Source organism: Halictus rubicundus, chromosome 7 (genome assembly GCF_050948215.1).
Source record: "Halictus rubicundus isolate RS-2024b chromosome 7, iyHalRubi1_principal, whole genome shotgun sequence".
NCBI classification, from domain to species: domain Eukaryota; kingdom Metazoa; phylum Arthropoda; class Insecta; order Hymenoptera; family Halictidae; genus Halictus; species Halictus rubicundus.
Window position 1 is genome coordinate 15,473,748 of NC_135155.1, and position 22,993 is coordinate 15,496,740.

Consider the following 22,993-nt stretch of genomic DNA (forward strand, 5'->3'; position numbering starts at 1 on the left):
AGATTGATTTCATCCCTTAGTCATTTTAATACGCTGAAAACAACGTACCAAGACTCTTAAATTTTCCTAATCTTTTACTGTTCCATATTTCACCAAATTCACAATTTTTATTATATTTTTCTTATATTTCACAATTTCTGGATAAATTCATAAAGGTTCACTGCTCGTCAAAAATGCGTAAAATTCGCAGTCCTTTTATCACAGTTCGAACATAAACGTCGATCGATCGAAAGGGTTGCGAGCTTCTCCAAATTCGCCAGCGCTGAAGCTCACCCTTCATGCGATCCACAAATGCCATGATTTTTTTTCAAGACGATCGTTCGACCCTCGGTCGTCTTCCCGACCCGTGGCAACCGCGATTTTCTCTCTCTCTCTCTCTCTCTCCTTTAAATCTAAGGGGTGGAAAAAAAGTGACCCCAGCAGACACGTGGGCCGATTTTAGGCGCGTGCGTTTTTGTTTTGTTCCGGGGGCTAACAAAACGCGAACTTGTGGGCCGACGAGACGAAAAACTACTCGCCGGAGAGAACGGAGAAAAAAAGAACCGGCGTTAGACAATGAACGAAACGCAGCTGGTTAAACGCGGAAGGGTTACACCGATTAACATAAAAGGGTGCCATTACACGCCGCGCGAGACGCGATCGGATTCAGGACCGCGGCCTAACAAGCCGTATTTATACGGTGTTTTTGCCATAGAAAAACATACATGGGTGGGCCCCGGAACCCTAAACCCGGGGGCCCACGAGTCGCCTAACTTGCGCGCGATGGGAGCTCGAGGATGACGAGTCTGCGCAATCATAGAAAAAACCTTTAACTCTTACGCGCTGTTCGGGAATTCCAGGCATTTTTAATTCTACAATTAGCTGCACAAATTAATTCGTAGCTCTTTCTGTACAAAGAATCAAATCTCGACAATCTCAACAACAAAAATTAGATCAGAGACGTCAGAATTTACAATACGATTGCTGCACATAATTTGCACGTAAGCGTTATTTTTTGGTTTAATACGAATTTTGTTCATTCGCTGGACAGGTCACTTTGTCACTTTGTGTATGAACTCGTAGTTGCTGATGAGCCTTGTGAGATTGATGCAACGTTAAGAACAAAAAGAAAAATTAGAAAAATCACGAAAATTAAAGATCGCGAAGATGGACTTACGAGAAATGTACACCTCGTTTCAAACAGAAACCAAAATGCAAAGTCTTGATCAATCCTCCTGGATAGACGCGCCAACGAAGATTCGCGACAGCCACGGCTGAATATAGCTCACTATATAGATATGGCTCACTTCCGTTTAATTGGTCTCCGATGGTAAGAGACAGGGGGAAGCTTGATAAAGACAGACACTGAGCGTCGTCGGATGGGCTTCGGCGATTTGTCATCGACTTTCCCGAGCGGTTTCATCGCAGCCGTCGAACCGAAAGGGCGCAACAATAGCAATAATCGGTCGCCGGTCGGGGAACTTTCGAAAAATCACTCCTCCGCGAGCAAAGTGGGAGAGAATAAATCAAACAAAAGGAGGCGCGAGAGAGAGAAAGAGAGAGAGAGAGAGAGAGAGAGAGAGGCGTCTGCGGTGTAAATCGAAAACCGACGTGAGAGGGTAGCCGAAAAATTGTCGATGGAGTTATAAAAGTGGCAACACCCCTTCGACCGCACGAGCAGACACAACGGGATGGCTGTCCTCGAATGCCGAACAATACATTATTTCTGTCTGGCTCCCGATCCCTTTTGTGACACGAGTCATCGGCTCGCTTGTCAATAACGATATTCCACAGTTTTTGTTGAAGACTCTCGATGACTTCCGGTAACAGATTGCGGCGCTGCGATCTAGAGAATATTCTGGTGTAACAGGTCCACAATTCGATTTCGTTTGCATACAGAAAATGGACTCATTACGAATATGTAGTCGAGGACAAAAATAAGTGGACAGTTAGGGGAAACAGGTAAAAATGAAGGTCAGTCGAATTAACATGACTGTTGTAAACTTAAGTTTTATTTATTGTATATTCTTATAGCGTATAGATTATTTAGTCAATAAGTAAGGTTCGTATTTACATCTTTGTGTAGAGACGCCGTATAACGAAAATGACAGCTATTTATCAGGGGGCAAAAATGAGTGGACACTTGGTTGTAATGATGTAACACAAAGATGTAAATATGAACTACAATTATTCGTTAAATAATCTATACACTGTAGGGATATATAATAAGTAAAACTTCAGTTTATAACAGTCATGTTAATTCGACTAAACTCCATTTTTACCGTGTACAGATTTACAGATTTTTTGACTTCTTGGAAGGAACGTAGAAAAGCTGATGTAACTCTTTCGATTTTAATTACTTTTTAACCTAACTTCGTTAGGATGATCCAGGAGAGTTGAAGAGTTCTCCAACCCTTACGATAATTATTAATTTTGCAATTTTTATTAGAATTTACTTTGATTTCGTGGGATTTTTGGGGGGTGATTGCGTTCGACAATGTTGGGATGGGAAATTTTTATTTCGCTCGGGTTTGTCGCAGCGGAGAATTTTTCTTTTGCACAAAGATCCCGCTGATAATGATTCGCAAAACTGTGAGCCTCCGTTCGTCGAGATCTGTCCTCTCCATTAGATCCAGTTTAGAATCCCCTTAGCCGCGGCAAGAGCGGCGAGCACCTCGTCGAATGTTTGCTTTCCTTTCAGCCCTAATTGAATTATGCAATAGAATCCCGGGTCCCGGGGCCGGAAGGAAGGAAACAAAATCCGCGCGACCGCCGAAGGGAAGAAATAAGCCCGAGCGGCAACTTAGCGAGTACAAGAAACCACTCTTAATGAAACTTCGGAACTCCTTTGAATCTTTGTTACAACGCCCACGTGTATCGCGGCGCTCTTTTAGAAAAGGAAAACTGAAAGCGTCCTCCGAAACCGTAAAAACGTAAACTAAACCCGTTGTTAGTTATCGGGTACGGGGCCCAATTACTGCGGGGGTGCCGCCAACTCTGCCTACATTAATTATACTTATTCCTAAAGCATAATGAATATTCATCGCCTTCCCTATTTAACACTAGGTTTACGGAGCACTAAAAGTGAGTATTTTACATTACTTTAAAGAATAAAAAGAACGTGTCTATTCAAGTTTTTAGCCATTTCTAAAATAATATATACCCAAGGAAACAAATTTGTTGAGCAATTCCACGTAGATGGATCTTCACAATCTCAATAACCGTAAATTAAAAATATACCTATTTTTAAAATGGGACCAAACGGCTTCAGCTTTTTTGAGATGTTGGGAGGATTGATTTGCTAGCTAATGCATTCAATAGTTCTTTATTTTCAATTGCTGTTGGTCGCAATTGAAACGAAAGAAGAAATAACGTGAAAGTCACGATTCTCCAGTTGTTTAACTGTTGTTTATCGGACGCGAAAATACGATTTTGCTCCGTGGTTTTCACGGATTCGGACCACCGTGCGCTCCCTGTTCTCCCCAGTGATCGAACCGTTGCCAAGAAGAGACTGGTGAACAAACTGCACTGTCAACGAGCCGGGAAAAATCCGTTGGTAGCATCGTGCTCATTCGGATCCGGGGTGGCTCTAATTGACAGTCAACGAATGCGCCTCGTTTCCTTCGAGCACACGGTTGCGTCGTGTCGCCTTTCCGTCGTTTCAAACTGTTCCTCTTTTTTTTCTCTCTCTCTCTCTCTCTCTCCATCGTTCTCTTTATCGAAGAGGAGAGGAAAAAACCGATCAACGTCGTCGGAAACCGTCCGAGAAATATAGAAGAAACAGAGAGGGAGAGAGAAGGAACGAGGAAAAAACCGTGAAAGTGAAGTTGAGACGAAGAAAAGGCGACGATATACTTACACGCAACGGTAACACGAGTAAAAAAAAGCGGCGCTCGTTAAATTACTACAGTTACAGGACTCCGGGATAAAGGGAAATCGGCGAAACGAAGCAGAGAGACAAAGAGAGAGAGAAAGAGAGAGAGAGAGAGAGAGAGAGAGAGAGAGAGAGGGGGAGGGACAGAGGGTGGCTTTATATGCATACGAGAACATTCAGTTGTCAATCAAGAGTCGAGACTACGGGGTGCGGAAATCGGACTTTTTCCGAAAAAATTTACGTATTCATTCACGCGAGGCCACGAGTGCAGAAACACGGGGTGGCACAGCGTTAAAAAAAGGGAGAGAGAGAGAGAGAGAGAAGGAGAGAACTCGATCGAAAAGTCTGTTTGCTTTTTCACCTCTCTTGACTTCATATTTGAGAGCATATTTTTTGCGCCAACCGTCACGCATTGTTAACGTCAACTTACGAGCTTTTTTCAAACCCGTGTGCGTGTGTCGTTAACGCCCGTGAAAGGAGAACCGTGAAAGCCTGTGCTCGATCAATGGACAAATATCGAGTGATCGTAACGACATCATGCGATGATTATTAACATTAAACCTACCGACACTCTTTTTGTATACCTATTCCTACCGTGCGCGGTCAAAATGACCGGACCTTAGAAAAGGTTGTTGTTAATATAATTAAACGTGGATAATAGTCGATTTGTTGCTGAATCAGCAGATGAACAACTTCCATAAAATGACGATACAAATTTATTTTTTCATATAATTACGATTATATTGAAAAATACTACTCTTTCCTCGATTTACAAAATTGTACTGCGTCGTCCATCTTTGAATGTACAGCGACTCCCACTAATATTCGGACGCTACTAAAAATCGCATAACTTTGTCAATGTTGGACTATACTACTTGAATTTTTTTGAGAAGTTAGAACAATTGGTTCGCTACATAACGTGAGAAAAATGTTTGATTAAAATGATTTTGTATAATTCATACAGATCTACAAATCGTACTTTCTAAATTTTCAATGTAAGTCCAGATAAAAAGGTTACAAAATACAACTTTTACTATTTTCTCTGCAATCTCGACCAATTGCAATTTTTGTGAACAATTTTTGTCACTTTATACAGCAAACCAATTGTGCTAACTTCTTTTAAAAAATCCAAGTTGTATGGTCCAATATTAACAGTTTTACGATTTTTACCATTTGCCATGAAACAGTATTACCAACCAGACACGTGCGTAACTTGATAGCGTCTCATTCAATAAGGCGGCTCATTTATTTTCAGTTGACCATGCCACATTGAGAGTAACCTTTCCTTTATACTGATTGTTTAGGTTTAGAAGAGCTATTAAAATAGAAGAGCTATTTAAATACCATATTATCTCGTGCGGTCAAATTGACCGGCCGCGATAGGCAGGACAGGCTACAAATATTTCTTGGAAAAACAAATAAAACGAGAAATAAATACTGAAAAATACATTGTATACATACTTCAAGAAAAGTCGTGAAGATAAATTATCATATTGTATGTACGAAATTGCACGCAGAAGTTTGAAAAGGTCAATTTGACCGCTCGCGGTAGGTTTAGCGTTAATTGACCGCGAGAAGCCTGGCGCGTCGATATGTTTAAATCATTTTTTGTTTGGACAAGGTTAACGTACCTTGGCACGAGGTGATGCCATTTTGAACGTTCTCGCCGAGAGTATTTAGTTTCGGCTTGAAATATGTTTTTCCGCATGGATATATGAACCACTTGCGTCTCGATGATATTGCCAAGAGGGAACGAATCTATTTATTCTGTTGGCAATGCGGTTTAGAGACAATGTGTCTGTGAGACAATGTCTTCGAGATCGGCGTTCAAAATTTGTTCGTAGCTTCGAGAGGATATTTTTAAGCGTGGCGTACTGTCTGGGTCTGCTTGACGTGACGGGGATCTTTGTTTTTAATGATGAGGTGAGATTTATGTGAGGAAAAGGGGATTTATTGGAATTATAATTCTTGGCATTTATGAACGCTGTACAACTTCGATTCTACTTCTTCTTGTTCGATTCTAGAATTGTTCCTTGAAATATTACGATCGCGTTTGTTTAGGCGTACCGGCAGCAGTCATAATTATTAGCTTATCCCTACAATAATACCTATTGTGAAAATATATTCGTTAACTTATCGTCAACAGCTTACTTATATGCAGGCCTTATATTTTCGGTTTTCTTGATAAGTAAAAAAGATGATGAAACTTTGTTGTTTCTAACGATATTTTTACGAAACTTTTATCGATATATTCGTGACACTCTCCCGATTCAAATGATACCAAACACGACGCAATTTGGATAATATTTACTTGTTTAATCCGCGGTACAGTAGAACCTCGATTATCCGAACCAGCCATCTTCACGAGTTCGGTCGTTCCAGTATTGAAATGCAATGAAACGGTGAGGATGAATCGCGAATCAACTTTTGAGAGGTCATTGTAAAGGGGAGACATCCTTTTAGAAGGTCACGTCGAAAGGAATGTGAGGACAAATTTTTTCGACACCGTAGGAACTTGTAAAAAGTTTAAGCGAAGCGATGTTTCCTATAAATGCATAAAATTCGCAGACTGGTGATGAGTTTAGTGTTAATCAGCCCATCGGTCACAAAATTATGGGACTTTCCGGGTTGATGGATTGGCACTCGAAATATGTTAACAGTGCGGTATAATTAGAAACGTGCGCGGAGAAGTTGTTTAGTGTTTCAGAAGCGAACCAAATGAAAGGTATAGCGTTAATGAACCGTGTCATTTCGAATAGTAAGAAGGGTTGACACGAGTTTCGAAATAGCGAAAATGGGGTGGTAAAAGCGTCACTCTGGTTACGTTCCGGGCCGGAAACAGGGGACCGGAAGTGGGGGGGTGTTTTCTAAATATTTCGTCACGGTTTTTAGGAGAGGGGAGGGGGAGAGAGAGAGAGAGAGAGAGAGACGTTATCGTCGTGTATTTTCCACAGTTGGAAAAGCGGTGGCGCGATATACGGACCCTAGTGTGCTCTCGCACACGGCTCGAGTTTTCACAGTTCCCTGAATGCGGGATGAATATCGGCCCGCCTCGCAACAAGTCGGGCATTATATCGCTTTTACATTTATAAAGCTGTCGCTGTCGGCTCCCCCGTCATTGTGAAAGGGGTATTATGCTTTAATAATGGACAGCACCGCGCGTCAGACTCATCCGGCGAGCATGGAAACGCGGCAAGTTCATTTTGTTTTCACCGCCGCCGGTCTCGGAACGACGCGCGACGTCGCGATTGAAAATCGTAATTTTAATACAGAACCGAACTTGCCTACGTTTCGAGAACTCGCGATGCAAATGCGTGACTCGATGTTTAAAAACTCGCTGCGAGTCTCGAAATACAATTTCTAACTATTCCGTATCACTAACTCGATTTAAGTGCGCCACTTTTAATTTTTGAATTGCAATATTTTTTAGTCTTGATTCTTAATGTCTTTCATTATTATTTCTAATGTCTTGTATCGTCTTATACGGTAATTCTTCATGTTTTTTTATTGTGTTGCATAGTTAATGTACATTTATAAATAATTCGAGATAAAAGTTTTGTATTTTGTTGCTTTCAAGAACTTCTTGCAACCTTTTTTGCATGAAATAATTATTGAATACCAAGTAAAACATTATGACGACATATTCGTGATGATTTCGCGGTTCAAGGTAACCTCAAGGACATAGTACACTGGGGCATGGAATCCGTTACCTACAATACTATGTAGTAAAAAATACATAGTGCAATTTAAAAAAGCAAAGCTGACCTTGAATTTTCGACAAAGTCAATCTTGTTTTGAAATCTTTTATATTGCAATTTGTAGTCAATCGCAAGCTTATTCAGTTTTGTTTGAAATATTTCCTCGTTCATGTGCATGAAAAAATCGTGGTGACGAATTTTCAGACCACCTTGTATGTATATATATTTATATGCTATATGAAAACAAAAATAAATACAATACTTTATTAAACTATAAGATACGCCTTATTTATATGCTTACGGTGTAACCATAAGCTGATCTATCATCGTGATACGAGTATGATAGAATCAGCAACTGAAAGTGGAAACCTTATTATCTTATATTAATCGTCAATAATTAATAAAATGGATACTCAGTAATAGATTAAAAATTTATTGCTCTTTTATCATTCGTGGAGATACAATAGCACCAATAACCATTATAAATATTACAAGTGCGGCAGCTGTGTTAAAGTAACTGTGATAAATAACATTATTGACTCGTTTTTATTATGTACCGTACAAATGGAGGCACAAACACATTATAAACATCATTAGCTCATCGATGGTAATAAATTACACAGTTCTAACTGTAATAAATTAGTTAAGTAATGCAATTATGCGAAAGCAAAATGAAAAATGAATATGTTTCTCGTCGGAGAATAATATTTGTCGCGTTAATACTATGTACAAGAGAGCGTTATACGCCATTTTGAATGGCAGAAAGATATTCATTATGTCGCTTCTCTTGTGCCTGCTGCAGTTTCTGCAGCTTTTTTAATTGTCCCTTGCTGATCTCTTTACCATCGGCATCGTGGGTTGGTAAACCCTGAAAAGAAACAATGAATCTGCTTCAGCAAATAATTATCTTTTAAACTAAAGCCGAACAACAATTATATACATATATAAGCAAAGTTACTCAGGACCTTGACCTTGACAACACATCTGAAGGTCATGAAACTTTTCCATTTCATGCAAAGAGAAATTGCAAAATAAGCGTTGAATATTTTTCTAAGATCTCTCACATAAGCTTCATCAACCTCAACTTGTGTAACTATGTTTCTTTATTAGCAAATAATAGAAATAAAAACTTACATTGTCGTCGAATTGAGAATATTTGTCTTTCTCGAGCTTGAACAACTCGGAAGGCGGGATTTTTCTTTGCGCCTCCTTTGCTGCAGCTGCCGCAGCGACCTGCGCTTTCCGTGTCTCTTTCTCCAGTGCTTTCTCAAGCTCAAACTTCCTTTTACACTCCTTCTCTCTCAAAAGCTCTTCTCTATTGACTAACTTAACGCGACAGGACTCCTCGTTGCTGTCCTCCAAACGCACCCCAATGTTAGGCAGAATGTCATCGCGCAGCTTATCACACTCCTCAAGAATACTATTAGCCTGAAGCGTCTTCGCTTCGTTCCGGACTTTCTCCCGGAAGTTCGCCAGAACCTCGAGATACGGCATCACGACGTTTTCAACCTGCAATTAATGAAATTTATAAATAAACCATGAACATTACTGATTAAGAGAAAGCGATGCAAAGCGTACATTCAAATTCATAGCTTTATCGTCTACTGGGAAGCCAATGGTATCGTGCGACGTTGATATTGCGCCAAAAATAGTAAACATTTTTGTTATATAAACAGCAACGTCTCGGAGCAACAGCGTGTTCGGTTGTTTGACTTGATTCATGTAAATGTTGCAATGTGTTACAATGTCTCTAATCGCGTCCAGTGCGCTTCTTGTGTCGATGTTATCTGTTGAAGAAAAATTTTTATCATCTCTGGTGCATGTGTTACCCTAAATACACTTAACTCGATAAATACAAACATTGATTTGATAAATATTCATATGTGCAATCATGTAAACATGTTTGTTAACCTACCACACAGCGCATTATGTACAGAATGTTTAGCATTGCTGAACTTTGTATTTAATTCCAGTTCCGAACTCGTCCATTTGTTGAACGTGTTGATATTTGTTTCTAAACCCAAGGACCTAATTTTACACTTTACATTTAAAAAGAACTCCTGCAATAACAATGAACGTTAGAAATTTATCGAACACGATGTGACAATAAAAAGTATGTTTATCCATAGTTGGACCCACATTTAAAAACTTCTCATACTGTAACGCCATGTTCATTGTATTGTCGCTATAATCTAACGTGTCTTTCCACGCGTGCAAGAGGAACGCGAGTCTCAATTGTCTCGCTGTATGTTTTTTCAACGCTTCTTGTATGGTAATGAAATTTTTTAAAGATTTCGACATTTTGCAACCAGCTATGGTCAAATGGCCGGAATGCAAAAAGTATGTAACCCAATTGGAATGATTGAAATACGCTTCCGATTGAGCTATTTCGTTATCGTGATGCGGGAATTTTAAATCTACTCCTCCAGTGTGGATGTCTAAATGTTTTCCGCAAATTATGGACGCCATCACCGAACACTCTATGTGCCAGCCTGGTCGTCCTTTGCCCCATGGACTCTCCCACCAAGGTTCTCCTCCTTTGGAACGTTTCCAAAGGGCAAAGTCTATCGGTGACCTTTTCTCAGATGGCTCGGAAGTAGTTAAGTCTCCTGTTTGCAAAATGCTCAATTAAAAACAATTCGAATTAAGTAAATTCCTACTGTTTAACACTAAGCTTACAGAGCACTAAAAGTGGTTATTTTACACTACATCGTAAAAATAACGAGACTATGTCTATCCAAATTTTTAATCATTTTTTTTTTATAATATATACCGAAAGAAATAAATTTGTCGAATAATCACTCATGGATGCATTTTTACCATTTGAATAATCGTAAATTAAAAATATTAGAACGCGTTCTGTAAACCTAGTGTCAATCATTGCAATTTAGTACTACCTTCTCCTTCTTGCAAGCTCGAGGTGTCGCCATAAGCCTCAGGAACAAGTTTGGCATAGTAATGCTTCTCTTGCTTATCGAAAGTAGCAACATCAAAATACACAGAGCCGTTGCTCTCGTAAGCAAGTCCATTTTCTATGATCTTTTCAATAAACGCTATAATCTCAGGAACATATTCGCTGACCCTTGTCAAAACACTTGGCTTTAATACCTAAGGATAATTCTTATGAATCCACAATTACATTCACTATTGCATTCTGTCTTACATTCAAGGCATCCATGTCTTTATGGAACTCTGACTCCCAGAGTTGGGAAAGTTTTATGAATATCGAATGTTCTGTTATTGTAGTCCCCTTCTTTTTATCCAACCAATCTGCCAAAGGGTCTCTCGCTTCTTTCAAGAGTAACTGTATCCAGAAAAGATACAATGTTTATTAAAGAATAGTATTCGATTAAAGACTGATTAAATTCAGAAAAATTTCTACATGGATTATTACTTACACAAGGTTTACGGAAAGCGTCAAAGTGACGCGTTTTAATATTTTTAATCTACGAATATTGAGATTGTATAGATGCATTCATGAGAAACTATTCAACAAATTTATTTCTTTGAATACGTAAATTATAAAAAAAGAATGGCTAAAAATTTGGATAAACACATTCTAGTTATTTTTGTAAAGTAATGTAAAATAGTCACTTTTAGTGCTCTGTAAACCTAGTGTTAATATTGCAATTGAAGACAATTACCTCCTGAAATTCCTTAATTTTGTCCTCATCCTTAACTTTTACCGCATTTTCAAGATTTTCTATGGCTTGCACAACGTTGCACAACATTTTCTGTTGCATACACTTTTTATCAGGGTCGGTAGTGGCCTTCACTGTATCTTCGTACATATGCATCACGCTTTTTGCATTGTCTAGGATTTCATCAAGAGTATGACTCTCTTTTAAATATTGCTCGTATAAGTAATTCTGCCTAGCTCTTTTTATAATTTTGTCATCTATATCTGTGATGTTCATTACATATAGAACGTCGTATCCAAAATAGTCAGACAGGATACGTCTTAATATATCGAAAGATATGTAAGATCTATAATAAAAATATTAGATTACAATATATTATTGAAATTAATGTTCTCAAGAAGGACAACTGGTTTTAATGATTATACAAGTACAATTACAATTACCTAGCATGTCCCATATGTGAGGCATCATATACTGTTGGCCCACAACTATACCACAGTACACGATTCCCATACTGAGGAACAAATACTTCTTTCTCCCTGGTGAAACTGTTGTATAATTTAAGAACTGAAGGATTCTTACTTTGCGGCGGTACCCAAGCCGGCTGCACTCTCTTTGCCATTTCTCTGTCTTTTAAACCTAAAATATACTATAAATAAAATAAACAATAATGTGACAAATCTTATTACAGAAGAATACTGACCTTTTCGAATGCTTGAAAGGAGAATACGTTACCTAAATAATCTTCGAAAAATAGTACACTCCGATAAACACAATTCCAAAACGAATACATAAAAGAAATGGAACAGATTGTCAAACAAAAAGGTCACGTGGCCGGAATACTGGCTGTTTCGAGGTTCTATTTATTTCCGTAAAAGCAAATTTGAAGTTGGCTAAAACCGAACACTTTGAAACAACATTAATACGTGTTGTTGATTGTACTTTTTCAATAGTATATATCGATGCACTGTTATCTCTGGTATCGTCCGGTATCGTCAAGATTTGACATTACTGAAATTGGTTTGTAATTTTCATCATCGATAGATCTAACCTGTATGTTGTACCTGTATCAATATTTAAGTTGGTAAAACCTACTTCGATACAGAAAAATCACTGCACCCCAAGAGACACTGGCGACACCTCGGCTTCAACCATAGACTACACGCAATTTCGCGAACTAAATACAGAGAGGATAAATTTTCCTCTCTGCTAAATACACTAAATATTTAAAAAATTATTTTCATCATGTCACATGTACAATCTAATATTTTTACGCATTTAAATTTCATATCTATTTTATTAAGAAGTTTAAAGAGTAACAAATAAATATTCCCGCATGATTCCCGCCCATAATTTAAAGCTAGTCACAGTATACGAACTTATGTACGCATGCGCAATGGGTCAGACGTGTACGTTGTAAAAATTTGTTGACGGAGGATGCGCATTGACGTAAAAAAAACCGCCAAGACGAAAAGCGCGGGTAAATTGAATTCAAAAGTCATATAGATCAAATAAGAGGTCTCAAAAATTTTTAAAAATCCTTGTCGGAAAATTCATGATTTTCTAACCAATGAGGTCCACTATTTAGAGTAAGAACATAAGAACTTTCAAACGCTACAATTTTAAGAATAAATTTAACGCTTCATATTTCAAATTTCGCTCCTATTTCTATTGGTAACACTATAAGGAATAAAAGTGCTATCGTACCTAACTTCACGCTTTCGTGTAACTATATAATCGCATTGGACAGAAAATAGGGAAACAAATATAACTGGCTTCAGTCACATGATAGATTTGATATAAATTCGTATTAGCGTTAATCATTAACAATGCAATACATATAATACAATTCCTATTCGATTTATGTATCAATTAACCGATTCATTTATATTTACGTTATTTGTAGAACCAATTAAATATGCGTGTCTAACACATTCGTTTAATAATCCTGTAGAATATGGAACAAAAACACGTTTCTATTTAAAACTTTTATGTAATTGCTCTACGAATGCGGAAAATGATTGAGATAACAAGTAAATCCCCTGCGTGAATCGAAAGTTATCAATATTTAAACTATAGTATGTGATGATAAAATTCCATGTATATGAATGTATATGTATATATATAAGTCTTATATAGTCTATTAATGCCGCCATAATTTTCGTCGTTTTCAACAAACTTCCTTATTCGTTGTTAAAGTATCCATAACGTATTATGAGTCATTTAAAAACATTTTCTCTGAACTGAGTGCGAAAGATAACGCACACAGAAACACGCATCTGTATATACATGGTTTATTGTAATATCCTACCCTATGTATGTACTCTACCCACGCTCATACTTGTGGACGTCATCAGTATGCTATATCGACGTTGTATGTTGTATGTATATAATTGGTCGCGTAGGATGTCTTGTTGAGATTTGAACAGTTTTATTCCATTGCTCCTCCAACATTTATTCCAATATGTTACGGACAGGTGCTATGTATTGTGTTATACTATTTATTTGCTCGTTCATTGGAATTATACACGGTTACGCGATAAATTCCGAACAGAAGTTGGACGAAGATTTCATCACTCCACAGTACACGCATTATGAGGATCTCAAAAAATTGTTCAGTTCCCTGACCGAAAAGTATCCCAATTTGGCGAGAGTATTCTCCGTAGGGAAGTCCGTAGAAGGCAGGGATCTTTTGGTCCTTGAGATCTCGGAAAATGTCAAAGAACGAAGACTGGGTGAGCCAATGGTGAAATATGTTGCCAATATGCACGGCGATGAAGCTGTCGGCCGAGAGTTGTTAGTTTATCTTGGTCAATATCTTCTACACAATTACGGAAAGGATGACAGAGTTACCAAGTTGGTGAACAACACCGATATCTTCCTTATGCCATCCATGAATCCTGACGGCTTCGAGAAGTCTAAGGTAACGTTCATATTTCATTACAGTTTGTCTCTATCATTTGTACTTAGGAACAGCTGTCAATTCAACTTTTGTCTTGCACTAGGAAGGGAATTGTGAATCGGAGAAAGATTTTTCAGGACGTGAGAATGCAAACCATATTGATTTAAATCGAGACTTTCCGGATCAATTCGATAGGAGAAACAGTCAACTGCAGAAGGGTAGTAGCATATTAGATGGACGCCAGAATGAAACGATAGCTGTGATGACATGGATCGCCAAGGAACCATTTGTATTGTCTGGAAATCTTCATGGAGGTGCTGTTGTAGTCAGTTATCCATACGATTCTGGGTAACAATATATTTAAATCATACATAGCTTTATTTTAACTAACATAAACAATTTAATGCAACACAAACATTTCTCCTCAGAATTTCACGAGTCTGTTGTATTGAAAGTAAAAGTCCAGACGACGAGGTGTTCAAATATTTAGCCCATGTATACGCAGATAATCATCCACAAATGCGTGCAGGCAATGCTTGTCCTCCAGACATTTTCCCAGGCGGTGTAACGAATGGAGCCTTTTGGTAAATACAACTGATTATTATTTATAAGAGAACTATTATTCACAAAAGAACTCTGCTGAAATTGACATGCTTTAGGTACGAAGTTGTTGGCGGCATGCAAGATTTCAATTATGTTAGTTCTAACGCATTTGAAATAACATTCGAACTGAGTTGTTGTAAATATCCATATGCTTCGTCGATGCCAGAATATTGGATGTTAAACAAGGAGTCTCTTATAAAGTACTTCGAGCAAGCACATCTTGGAGTAAAAGGTTCTTAGATATTGATAAAATACAATTGATTCGGAGATATACTAACTACGATGTCGATTTCAGGTCTTGTACGAGACATCAATGGTCATCCGATAGAAGCAGCTAATATCATTGTAGACGGAATAGATCATAATATTTCAACAACAAATCGCGGAGAATACTGGCGTTTATTACTGCCCGGTACTTACTCAATTCATGCAGAGGCATGGGGGTAAGTAACTTTGAATAACAAACGTCAAATTAATTTATTACTATTAGAGATGTGCGAGAATCTGAAAATGTGGGGTATCCGATGGTTGGGACGGGACGGAAAGGCATCGGGTCAGGACGAGTCGGGTTCTCGAGAATTCCAAAATTTTCAAGACTCCCTAGAATCCCGGAATTTTCGAGAATCCCTTTCCGATTCTGAATAAAATTCTTGACCCGCCCCGACCCGACATTTTCGGGTTCTCACACACCTCTAATACAACAAAATATTTTACTGTATTACATTCTCGTTTTCTCTATTGTAGATATCAGCCAAGCGAAACAGTAAGAGTTACTGTGAACTCAGATGCACCATCTATCGTCAATTTCACTTTAAAACAGGATTCCTTTGATGACCAAGGTAATCAAGACATAGATTATCCTCGTATGCTACCACTTTTAAATCAATATTCTCCATTGTACAAACTGATTCGCTCTTATGAAGATATGGACTACTAATTAACATTCATATAGCTTACAATATAAATCCTTTGTGTTACATAATCTTTTTTTCATTATTCTTTCATGCAACTTGCTTTTATTTATCCATTTCTTGAAAATAGGGATGGTTTCAAATTTTTTTATTTTCTCATTATTTACGTTCGATTCATCATTATTTTTCTTGGTTCATTATCTTTTGTTCTATTATGTGTTTTTATTTCTTTGTTTTACAGCACCAATACGATAAATTAGCCACTCAACGTCATTTGATACCTTCTGATATACCTGTACTTTTTATTATGTAGTTTATATTTTACAAGCATAGACATACACACAAGGTATGGAGAAATAATGTGTACAAAAAGAATTAATTATAAAATATTGTATCTGATTGAAAAGAAACACACAAGTTTCTTTTCTTAGTATTTACACTTTGCATTTACATTTGTTGCACTTTTTGTTTCAAACTAAATAGTGGAAATGAAACTTGTTCGATATGGGAGAATAGACTTCATAAAAAGCTATTACATTGCTAGAAAACTGAACATATCTTTTTCTAATACTAGCTATCAATTCTTAAACCATAGATTACTTATGATACATTCGCATATAAACATATTGCGAATTGTGATTTATTTTCAATGCTCTCTTGTATCATTTTTACATTAATGAACAATTAAAAAATACAAATAATATAGTAAATAATTATCTGAGAGAATAGTAAAGAAATACTATGTTTTTTATATGTATATTTTTTTATAAATATGTTTTTACACAGTCAAGTAAATGAATCTCTATGACATTAAGATTTTAAACATACTCCACAATGTTAATCAAAAGACATGTTACTTACTTCTATATTTATATTATTTTTTTTTTTTTTTATTTACAAAGTAATTTCAATGCAATGGTGAAATGTATACAATTTCTAAACGTTTTTAGTGCACAACACGTTATAGGAACATTTATTATGGAATTTCAATAACAGTGTTAGAAGAATGTAAAACAGTGAGCGAAGTTTATGATTGTATTTGTAATTAGATGTATAGTATACTATGTTTGAACTAATGTATATTTGAAATTAAAAATAAAATATTATATTTGCCTCAGAAAATGAGTTAGATTCTTTTAAATATTTTCCAACCTTGTCCTATAATTTTTATCAATCGCTTGACACAATTCATTATTCATTTTATTGCTTTCACCTTTTTTAAGCTTTTATATTTCTCTGTGCCTTGTGTTGAAATGCCTGTGTGATTAATTTGTTTATTTTCTAACAATTTATCTTGACTTCCCCTTTCTGTTACATGAAACAATCATTAAATAACTTTGTTTTGATATATATCATTTTTTGTGAAGCATGTTAGTCTTACTTTTAATATTTACAACTTCCTTTCTTTATAATATTGTGTTTATTTCTAAATAGGAAAATTAAGTTCAACTAAAGTCGAGGAAATAGTAAGACCCATAGACGAGTATGGGTTCTTTCACGATACTAAATTCAAGCATCATAATTATGTAGAAATGGAAAAATATTTGAAGGAGCTAAACGGAAATTATCCCAACATTACAAGACTCTATAGCATAGGAAAATCCGTCAAAGGGCGTCAATTATATGTGATGGAAATAACAGAAAATCCTGGGAAACATAGTGCAGACAAACCAGAAGTGAAATATGTAGGGAATATGCATGGAAACGAAGTGGTCGGCCGAGAAATTTTATTATTGTTATTGAGATACCTCTGCGAAAATTATGAAACTAACGAAGTAGTTACAAAAATCCTAAAAAATGTCAGATTGCATGTTATGCCAAGTATGAATCCAGATGGATATGAAATTTCTAAAGAAGGAGACGTGTATGGAGGACATGGAAGATCAAATGCTAAGGGCGTTGATCTTAACAGAAACTTTCCTGATCAATATGAAATAAATCAAGTATGGCTCTTAGTTCTTCAAATAACACTAGGTTTACGGGACAAAGTAACGTAAAATAGTCACTTTTAGTGCTTCGTGAACCTAGTGTTAAACATTTTGTATTACCGTCATTTATCAGAGTCTTAATTTCTGTATTTATGTTACAGTTAAACAGAGAACAAGAGCCTGAAACGAAAGCAGTGATGAATTGGATCGCACAAATCCCATTTGTTCTTTCTGCTAATTTTCATGGGGGGACTCTGGTAGCAAATTATCCATACGATAATGTGCCACAGTATGCACCCAATAGTGCAAATGTGAGCCCAGACGATGCTGTCTTCAAAGCTCTGGCACTAGCGTACTCAAACGCTCATCCTCGCATGCACCTTGGTGAACCTTGTCCACCACTTCCCAACGAACGACTAAATATGCAAAATGTACTCGAGGAACGATTCCCAAACGGAATAACTAATGGAGCTGCCTGGTACTCGGTGAGCGGAGGGATGCAAGATTACAATTACCTCCATAGCAATGATTTCGAGATTACATTAGAAGTCGGGTGCACCAAGTTCCCAAATAGAACTGAATTACCAACGTTTTGGTTGCAAAATAGGGAACCTATGTTACGTCTTATAGAAATGGTATGTGGCTCATAATAATAAAGGGGTCTTACGTCAAGTGTCCCATAAACCCAGTATTAACTCATCCAAAAATTTCGAGTAGATACCAGCAATGGTATCAGAGAAAACAGGTTGTAACATTTTACATAGGACACCCTGTACAAGCTATCTGTGTCTATAGTATATTAGAATAATTATGATTGATATGTTTTCAGTCTCGCAAAGGTGTACATGGTATAGTACGCTCCTCAATTGGCACTCCCATACCTCATGCGAAAATAACTGTGGATGGAATTAAACATGACATCTACACAGCCGAAGGTGGCGATTATTGGCGACTTTTGGTCCCAGGAAAATACAATGTTACAGCCAGTGCAGTAGGATACGAACCTCAAACACAGAACATAATTGTACCTGTAGGAGATAATCTGGGAGAAGGAGAGATAACGCTGGATTTCTCATTAATGCGAGATGATCCTCAGCACTGGTATAATCATATGCAACCTTTTCATATTCATGACAGAGAATATCTTAACATTCATGAACATTGAAATTTGCAGAATAATATCATTTGTGTGTCATTAAATGTTGTAAAGGATCATGTTTCGTAAGGAATAATAAGAATTTCGTTTTATGAAGAAATTTCAGCTTCAAGAAATATTAAGTAAATACTTCAATATCTCATAAAACATGCTGAAGTTAACATACTAGATAGGAGCACTAAGTTATCACAGATTTTCGAGTATTAGATTAGTGTAAAATTTCGTACCCGATTTCGTATTAAAACACGACAAGGAATCGGACACGAACTTTTGAGCGAAAATATCGTGTTGGAAACTCACGTTTTGACCCTAAACATATAATATATGTATAATATAAGAAAATATGAATTCCTGTTTCAGGTCGTCTGCATATGATTTTCGATTAATAGCAAATTTACAGAATGTTTACTTAAAAAATGCTGAATTGAATGCCAGATTTAGCGAGTTAGAAAGTCATCAACCTAACACTGCCGAATTTCAAGCTGGAGACTCTTTAATTAGCATGGCTATTCATTCGTTAAAGATTACACATGATGTAAGTATTTTTTTACGGAAACGAGACGTATTAAGATTACATAAAATATTTCATTTTTAATATGGTCGTAGATGGGAGCGCCTGAAGAAAACAAATTTCATATTGGTTTAATTGGAGGACTGTTCGCTTCTCAACCAGTGGGTAGAGAAATGCTGCTGCGTTTAGCTACTCACATTCTTATGGGAAACCAAATCGGAGATCCTCCCATACAGAGGATATTGATTAATTCTGTTCTGCATATTATTCCTGCCGTAGATCCAGGTTTTGATGAAATACCTGAAAACCACGATTGCAATCCCATAGTAAAAGGCGAAATTGGCGAGAAAATTTTGCACAAGAGTAATGCGAATTCCGAGCCAGCCAATTCAGTTACTAGCGCGTTTAAGAAAATGATGGCCAATGAAGAATACGACGTGATCATTATATTAGGAAGTGGGGCACGTAAAGTTAGGTAAGAAAACCTTGAAGTCCGCCGTTTTATAGGTAAATGAACAAAATACACATTTCGTACCCTTATTGTAGTTATACGGACAATAATTTGCATGTGTATAAAACGCTCGCCGAAAATTATGAACGCTCAATGCACAAAGGGACGTGTAATAATCTTAATAGTGAAGTTAAAGATGTGCAAGATTATATTCAGAGTGAATATAATATCCCTGTAGTAAGTAAAATAGATGTGAATGCTCACGTAACTTTTTCATCATAATTTGTATATTGCGTGTATTTACTGTGATGTAAAACATTTTCAGATGAGCATCAACTTGGATTGTTGCAAGTATCCGTTGGCTGAATCTATTCCAATTATTTGGCGCGAAAATCTACTGCCTCTGATGCAACTTATTCGTAGTTTAACAACCGGTGTCCGAGCAATTGTAACGGACGTTAATAATGTTCCTTTGAGGGAAGCTGTAGTTAAAATCGGAACGAAGAGCTACGAGGTTTCGAAGAACATGGCTTACTTCAAGATTATTCTTCTTCCCGGCGAGCATACAGTGGTGTTCACTTGCAAAGGCTACACGGATCAATCTGTAAACATCCACGTGGAAAACGAGAATATAATTGACATTAACGTTAAGCTAACGAAGCGTGATACAGGCGAGGAGAAACATCAAGAAGATAACAAAGATTCTGAGCCGAGTGCTCTGAACCAAGCTTTAACCGATCTAAACGACAAGTATTCACAGTTGTCTATTCTGCACACCATGGGAAGATCGGAAAAGGGTATTCGAATAATGTACTTAGAAATTGGAGTTGAGAATAATTTCAAACGAGTAGGCCGTCCGTCGATTGCATTTGTAGCCGGAGTTACTAATGGTGTACACGTAACGTCCAAAGTCTTGTTACATTTTGCTACATATCTCTTGGACCATTATAGAAAGAATACTACGGTTACAAATTACTTAGATAAGTACACAGTATATATCGTTCCAGATTTAACTCATAGTCCTAATAGTAACCTATCGTGTTCTTCCCTTGTTGTTGATAACTTACAATTCCCTATTAATGACGCGCTGTCCAGCGAAGCAAGTATAATAACTAATTGGTTCAAAAAAGTTAATCCAATGCTAGCAATCAATTTAAATATCGGTGGCCAACATATTGAAATTCCCTTCGCGGGAAAATATGGTAAGACACCAGAACACGTGTATGAAACTGACGACGATGCTGTATTACAAGATCTAGCAACTACATACGCGAAACACAATGTTCATATGAGTTCGAAGGATGTGTTCTGTGATCGTGATTTAAACGCAAATATTGACGGTGATATTCATGCTGGAAAAGGAATTGGTGGGAAGAGAGAACATTCCTTAATGGATTATCTTTACTTAAATACAAGCACGTTGATAATGGACGCATACATTACATGTTGCGCTACGGACGACTCGACTAACGTGTGGGAAGATAATAAAGATAGTTTCATAGCTATGATAGATAAGCTTCACAATGGAGTGAAAGGATTCGTTCTTACAAGGAATAACGAGCCGATAGAGAATGCTATTTTATCATGCAACAATTCAGTACATCATGTTAAAAGTGGAGTAAACGGAGCCTACTGGCTTCTACTCCAGCCCGGCACTCATGTTATTAGTGCCAAAGCAGCTGGGTACATTCAGCAGACTAAAATCTTTGTTACAACAGATGTACATGATATTTCAAACCTAATATTTAAATTAAGATATAATGACAAGTTCCTAGGGATGCCCAGAATTGTCTTCATTATACTCATAAGTAAGATATCAAATATTAATACACACTGACGTGCAAAATTTAAGGGTCACTAAATTGCCCAAGTGTTGTAACTTCATGAAGGAACATCGTAGAATATTCGTCCTGGTCTCATTTTAAAGCTTGAACTTTCTACTTTCAAAATCCGTTGTTTGTTTTTCTCAACAAAATTTTTTACGTTATGTAATGGGTAGGAAACTGAATACGTTTTTTGTTTCGAAAATTTTGCAAATTCAAATGTTTGTACAGACGTTAAAAAATTTGTTTAGTAAATGAAATCAATGAAGATTTGAAGATTAGAATATCTAAGCACGTCAGTGTATATATATATGAACCGTATATATATGAAGTAGATTATATTTTCTTGAGATATAATTATTCAACATTATATCTTCTTAGGTACTATATGCTTTGGAATTATTACTTGCGCTGTGTTCATGTATGCAAACTGTACGTCTTCCGAGCGATCACCTATAAATAATCGTGGATACGCGTTCAGTTTACTTAAAGATGGAACAAGCTTTTTCGACGACGACGAGAAAGAAATTGAAATATTTAGAAGGCCAGTAAAAAATGGTAAGTACTATTTCTTCTCTGAAAAATTATGTCTGTACCATCATACAGAGTTGTCTTTTAAAAATGTTGGATATATTAATCATTTTTTGTATTCTATTCGTATAGGATCTATGGAAATTAATGAAGTGACAAAACCGTATTTTGATGACGACAATATGTCTAGTTCTGAGGATGCCAGCGATTTAGAATTTATTGCACCAGGTCAGGTTCAATGGGATGACAAAACGCCAATAGTAAATAGATAGTGTTTTCTGCGAATGGAGAGATTTTAAATCTCCGTCAAACAAAAGAAATAGCATTTAAAAGAAAGAAATCGATTGCCTTCCGTTATCACATTTACTAGTTCTATTGACTTGTTTGAGATATATATGTATGTGACAAAGTGTCAATAATACCAAGTTGGCGTGATAATACTGTAGTGATGCAAATTATAGTGCAGCTTTCATTTTAAAAGGTAGATGTACGATAAACTATATCTACCCAGTGATAACAGCTATTAAACGGGAATTAACTGTATCTACCCAGTGATAAACAGCTTTTAAACAAAAATTATTTATCAAAAATCTAGACTTATACTGAAATATAAAATGTAAAGTAAATAACAGAAGAAAATATTCTTTTTACGTACAGAAAATGTACTTAAAGTGTTGTGAAAGTCATGAAGGATATATATATATATATATATATATATATATGTATTTGAAAGTTGAAAAGAATTTTATTATACAATAAAGAAAGATAAATATGTTTTAAAAATGTAATTAATATTTTTATATGTGAGGCAGAATTAATATTTCCTATGCGATAATGCAATATACATTCTAGAATGTTTTATATGTTATTTACATACAGTCTAAATGCATTTAGTATAATAAATTACTGTAAATTTTCAATTTGTAAAACATATCTTTTATGAATACTGTTATCTTTAAAATGATCATAATAGCGAATATATATG

General features: G+C 36.5%; 2 protein-coding genes across 3 annotated transcripts; one reads left to right on the plus strand and one right to left on the minus strand.

Moving 5' to 3' along the window:
* Nucleotides 1-7,961: 7,961 nt before the first annotated feature.
* On the minus strand, nt 7,962-12,269 carry Cysrs (cysteine--tRNA ligase, cytoplasmic). The gene is made up of 10 exons (XM_076790736.1): nt 11,896-12,269; nt 11,636-11,831; nt 11,196-11,538; nt 10,715-10,855; nt 10,449-10,659; nt 9,691-10,160; nt 9,467-9,611; nt 9,130-9,338; nt 8,686-9,060; nt 7,962-8,419 (listed from the first exon to the last, which is right to left on the minus strand). Exons 2-10 carry the CDS (start codon nt 11,812-11,814, stop codon nt 8,291-8,293), a joined length of 2,202 nt encoding a protein of 733 aa, XP_076646851.1. The 5' UTR covers nt 11,815-11,831; nt 11,896-12,269; the 3' UTR covers nt 7,962-8,290.
* Nucleotides 12,270-13,533: 1,264 nt separating this feature from the next.
* Nucleotides 13,534-22,537, plus strand: Svr (Carboxypeptidase D svr). 2 transcript variants are annotated; one of them, XM_076790737.1, is made up of 15 exons: nt 13,534-14,115; nt 14,198-14,442; nt 14,523-14,678; nt 14,754-14,929; nt 14,993-15,140; nt 15,442-15,536; nt 17,043-17,551; nt 17,698-18,171; nt 18,366-18,637; nt 19,053-19,227; nt 19,299-19,678; nt 19,750-19,891; nt 19,980-21,462; nt 21,859-22,035; nt 22,141-22,537. In XM_076790737.1, exons 1-15 carry the CDS (start codon nt 13,657-13,659, stop codon nt 22,278-22,280), a joined length of 5,031 nt encoding a protein of 1,676 aa, XP_076646852.1. In that variant the 5' UTR covers nt 13,534-13,656; the 3' UTR covers nt 22,281-22,537. The 2 variants fall into 2 exon arrangements, with proteins under 2 accessions (XP_076646852.1, XP_076646853.1); XM_076790738.1 differs by lacking the exons at nt 17,043-17,551; nt 17,698-18,171; nt 18,366-18,637; ... (4 more) ...; nt 21,859-22,035; nt 22,141-22,537 and adding an exon at nt 15,850-16,730 and having other exon boundaries at nt 13,542-14,115.
* Nucleotides 22,538-22,993: the final 456 nt, after the last annotated feature.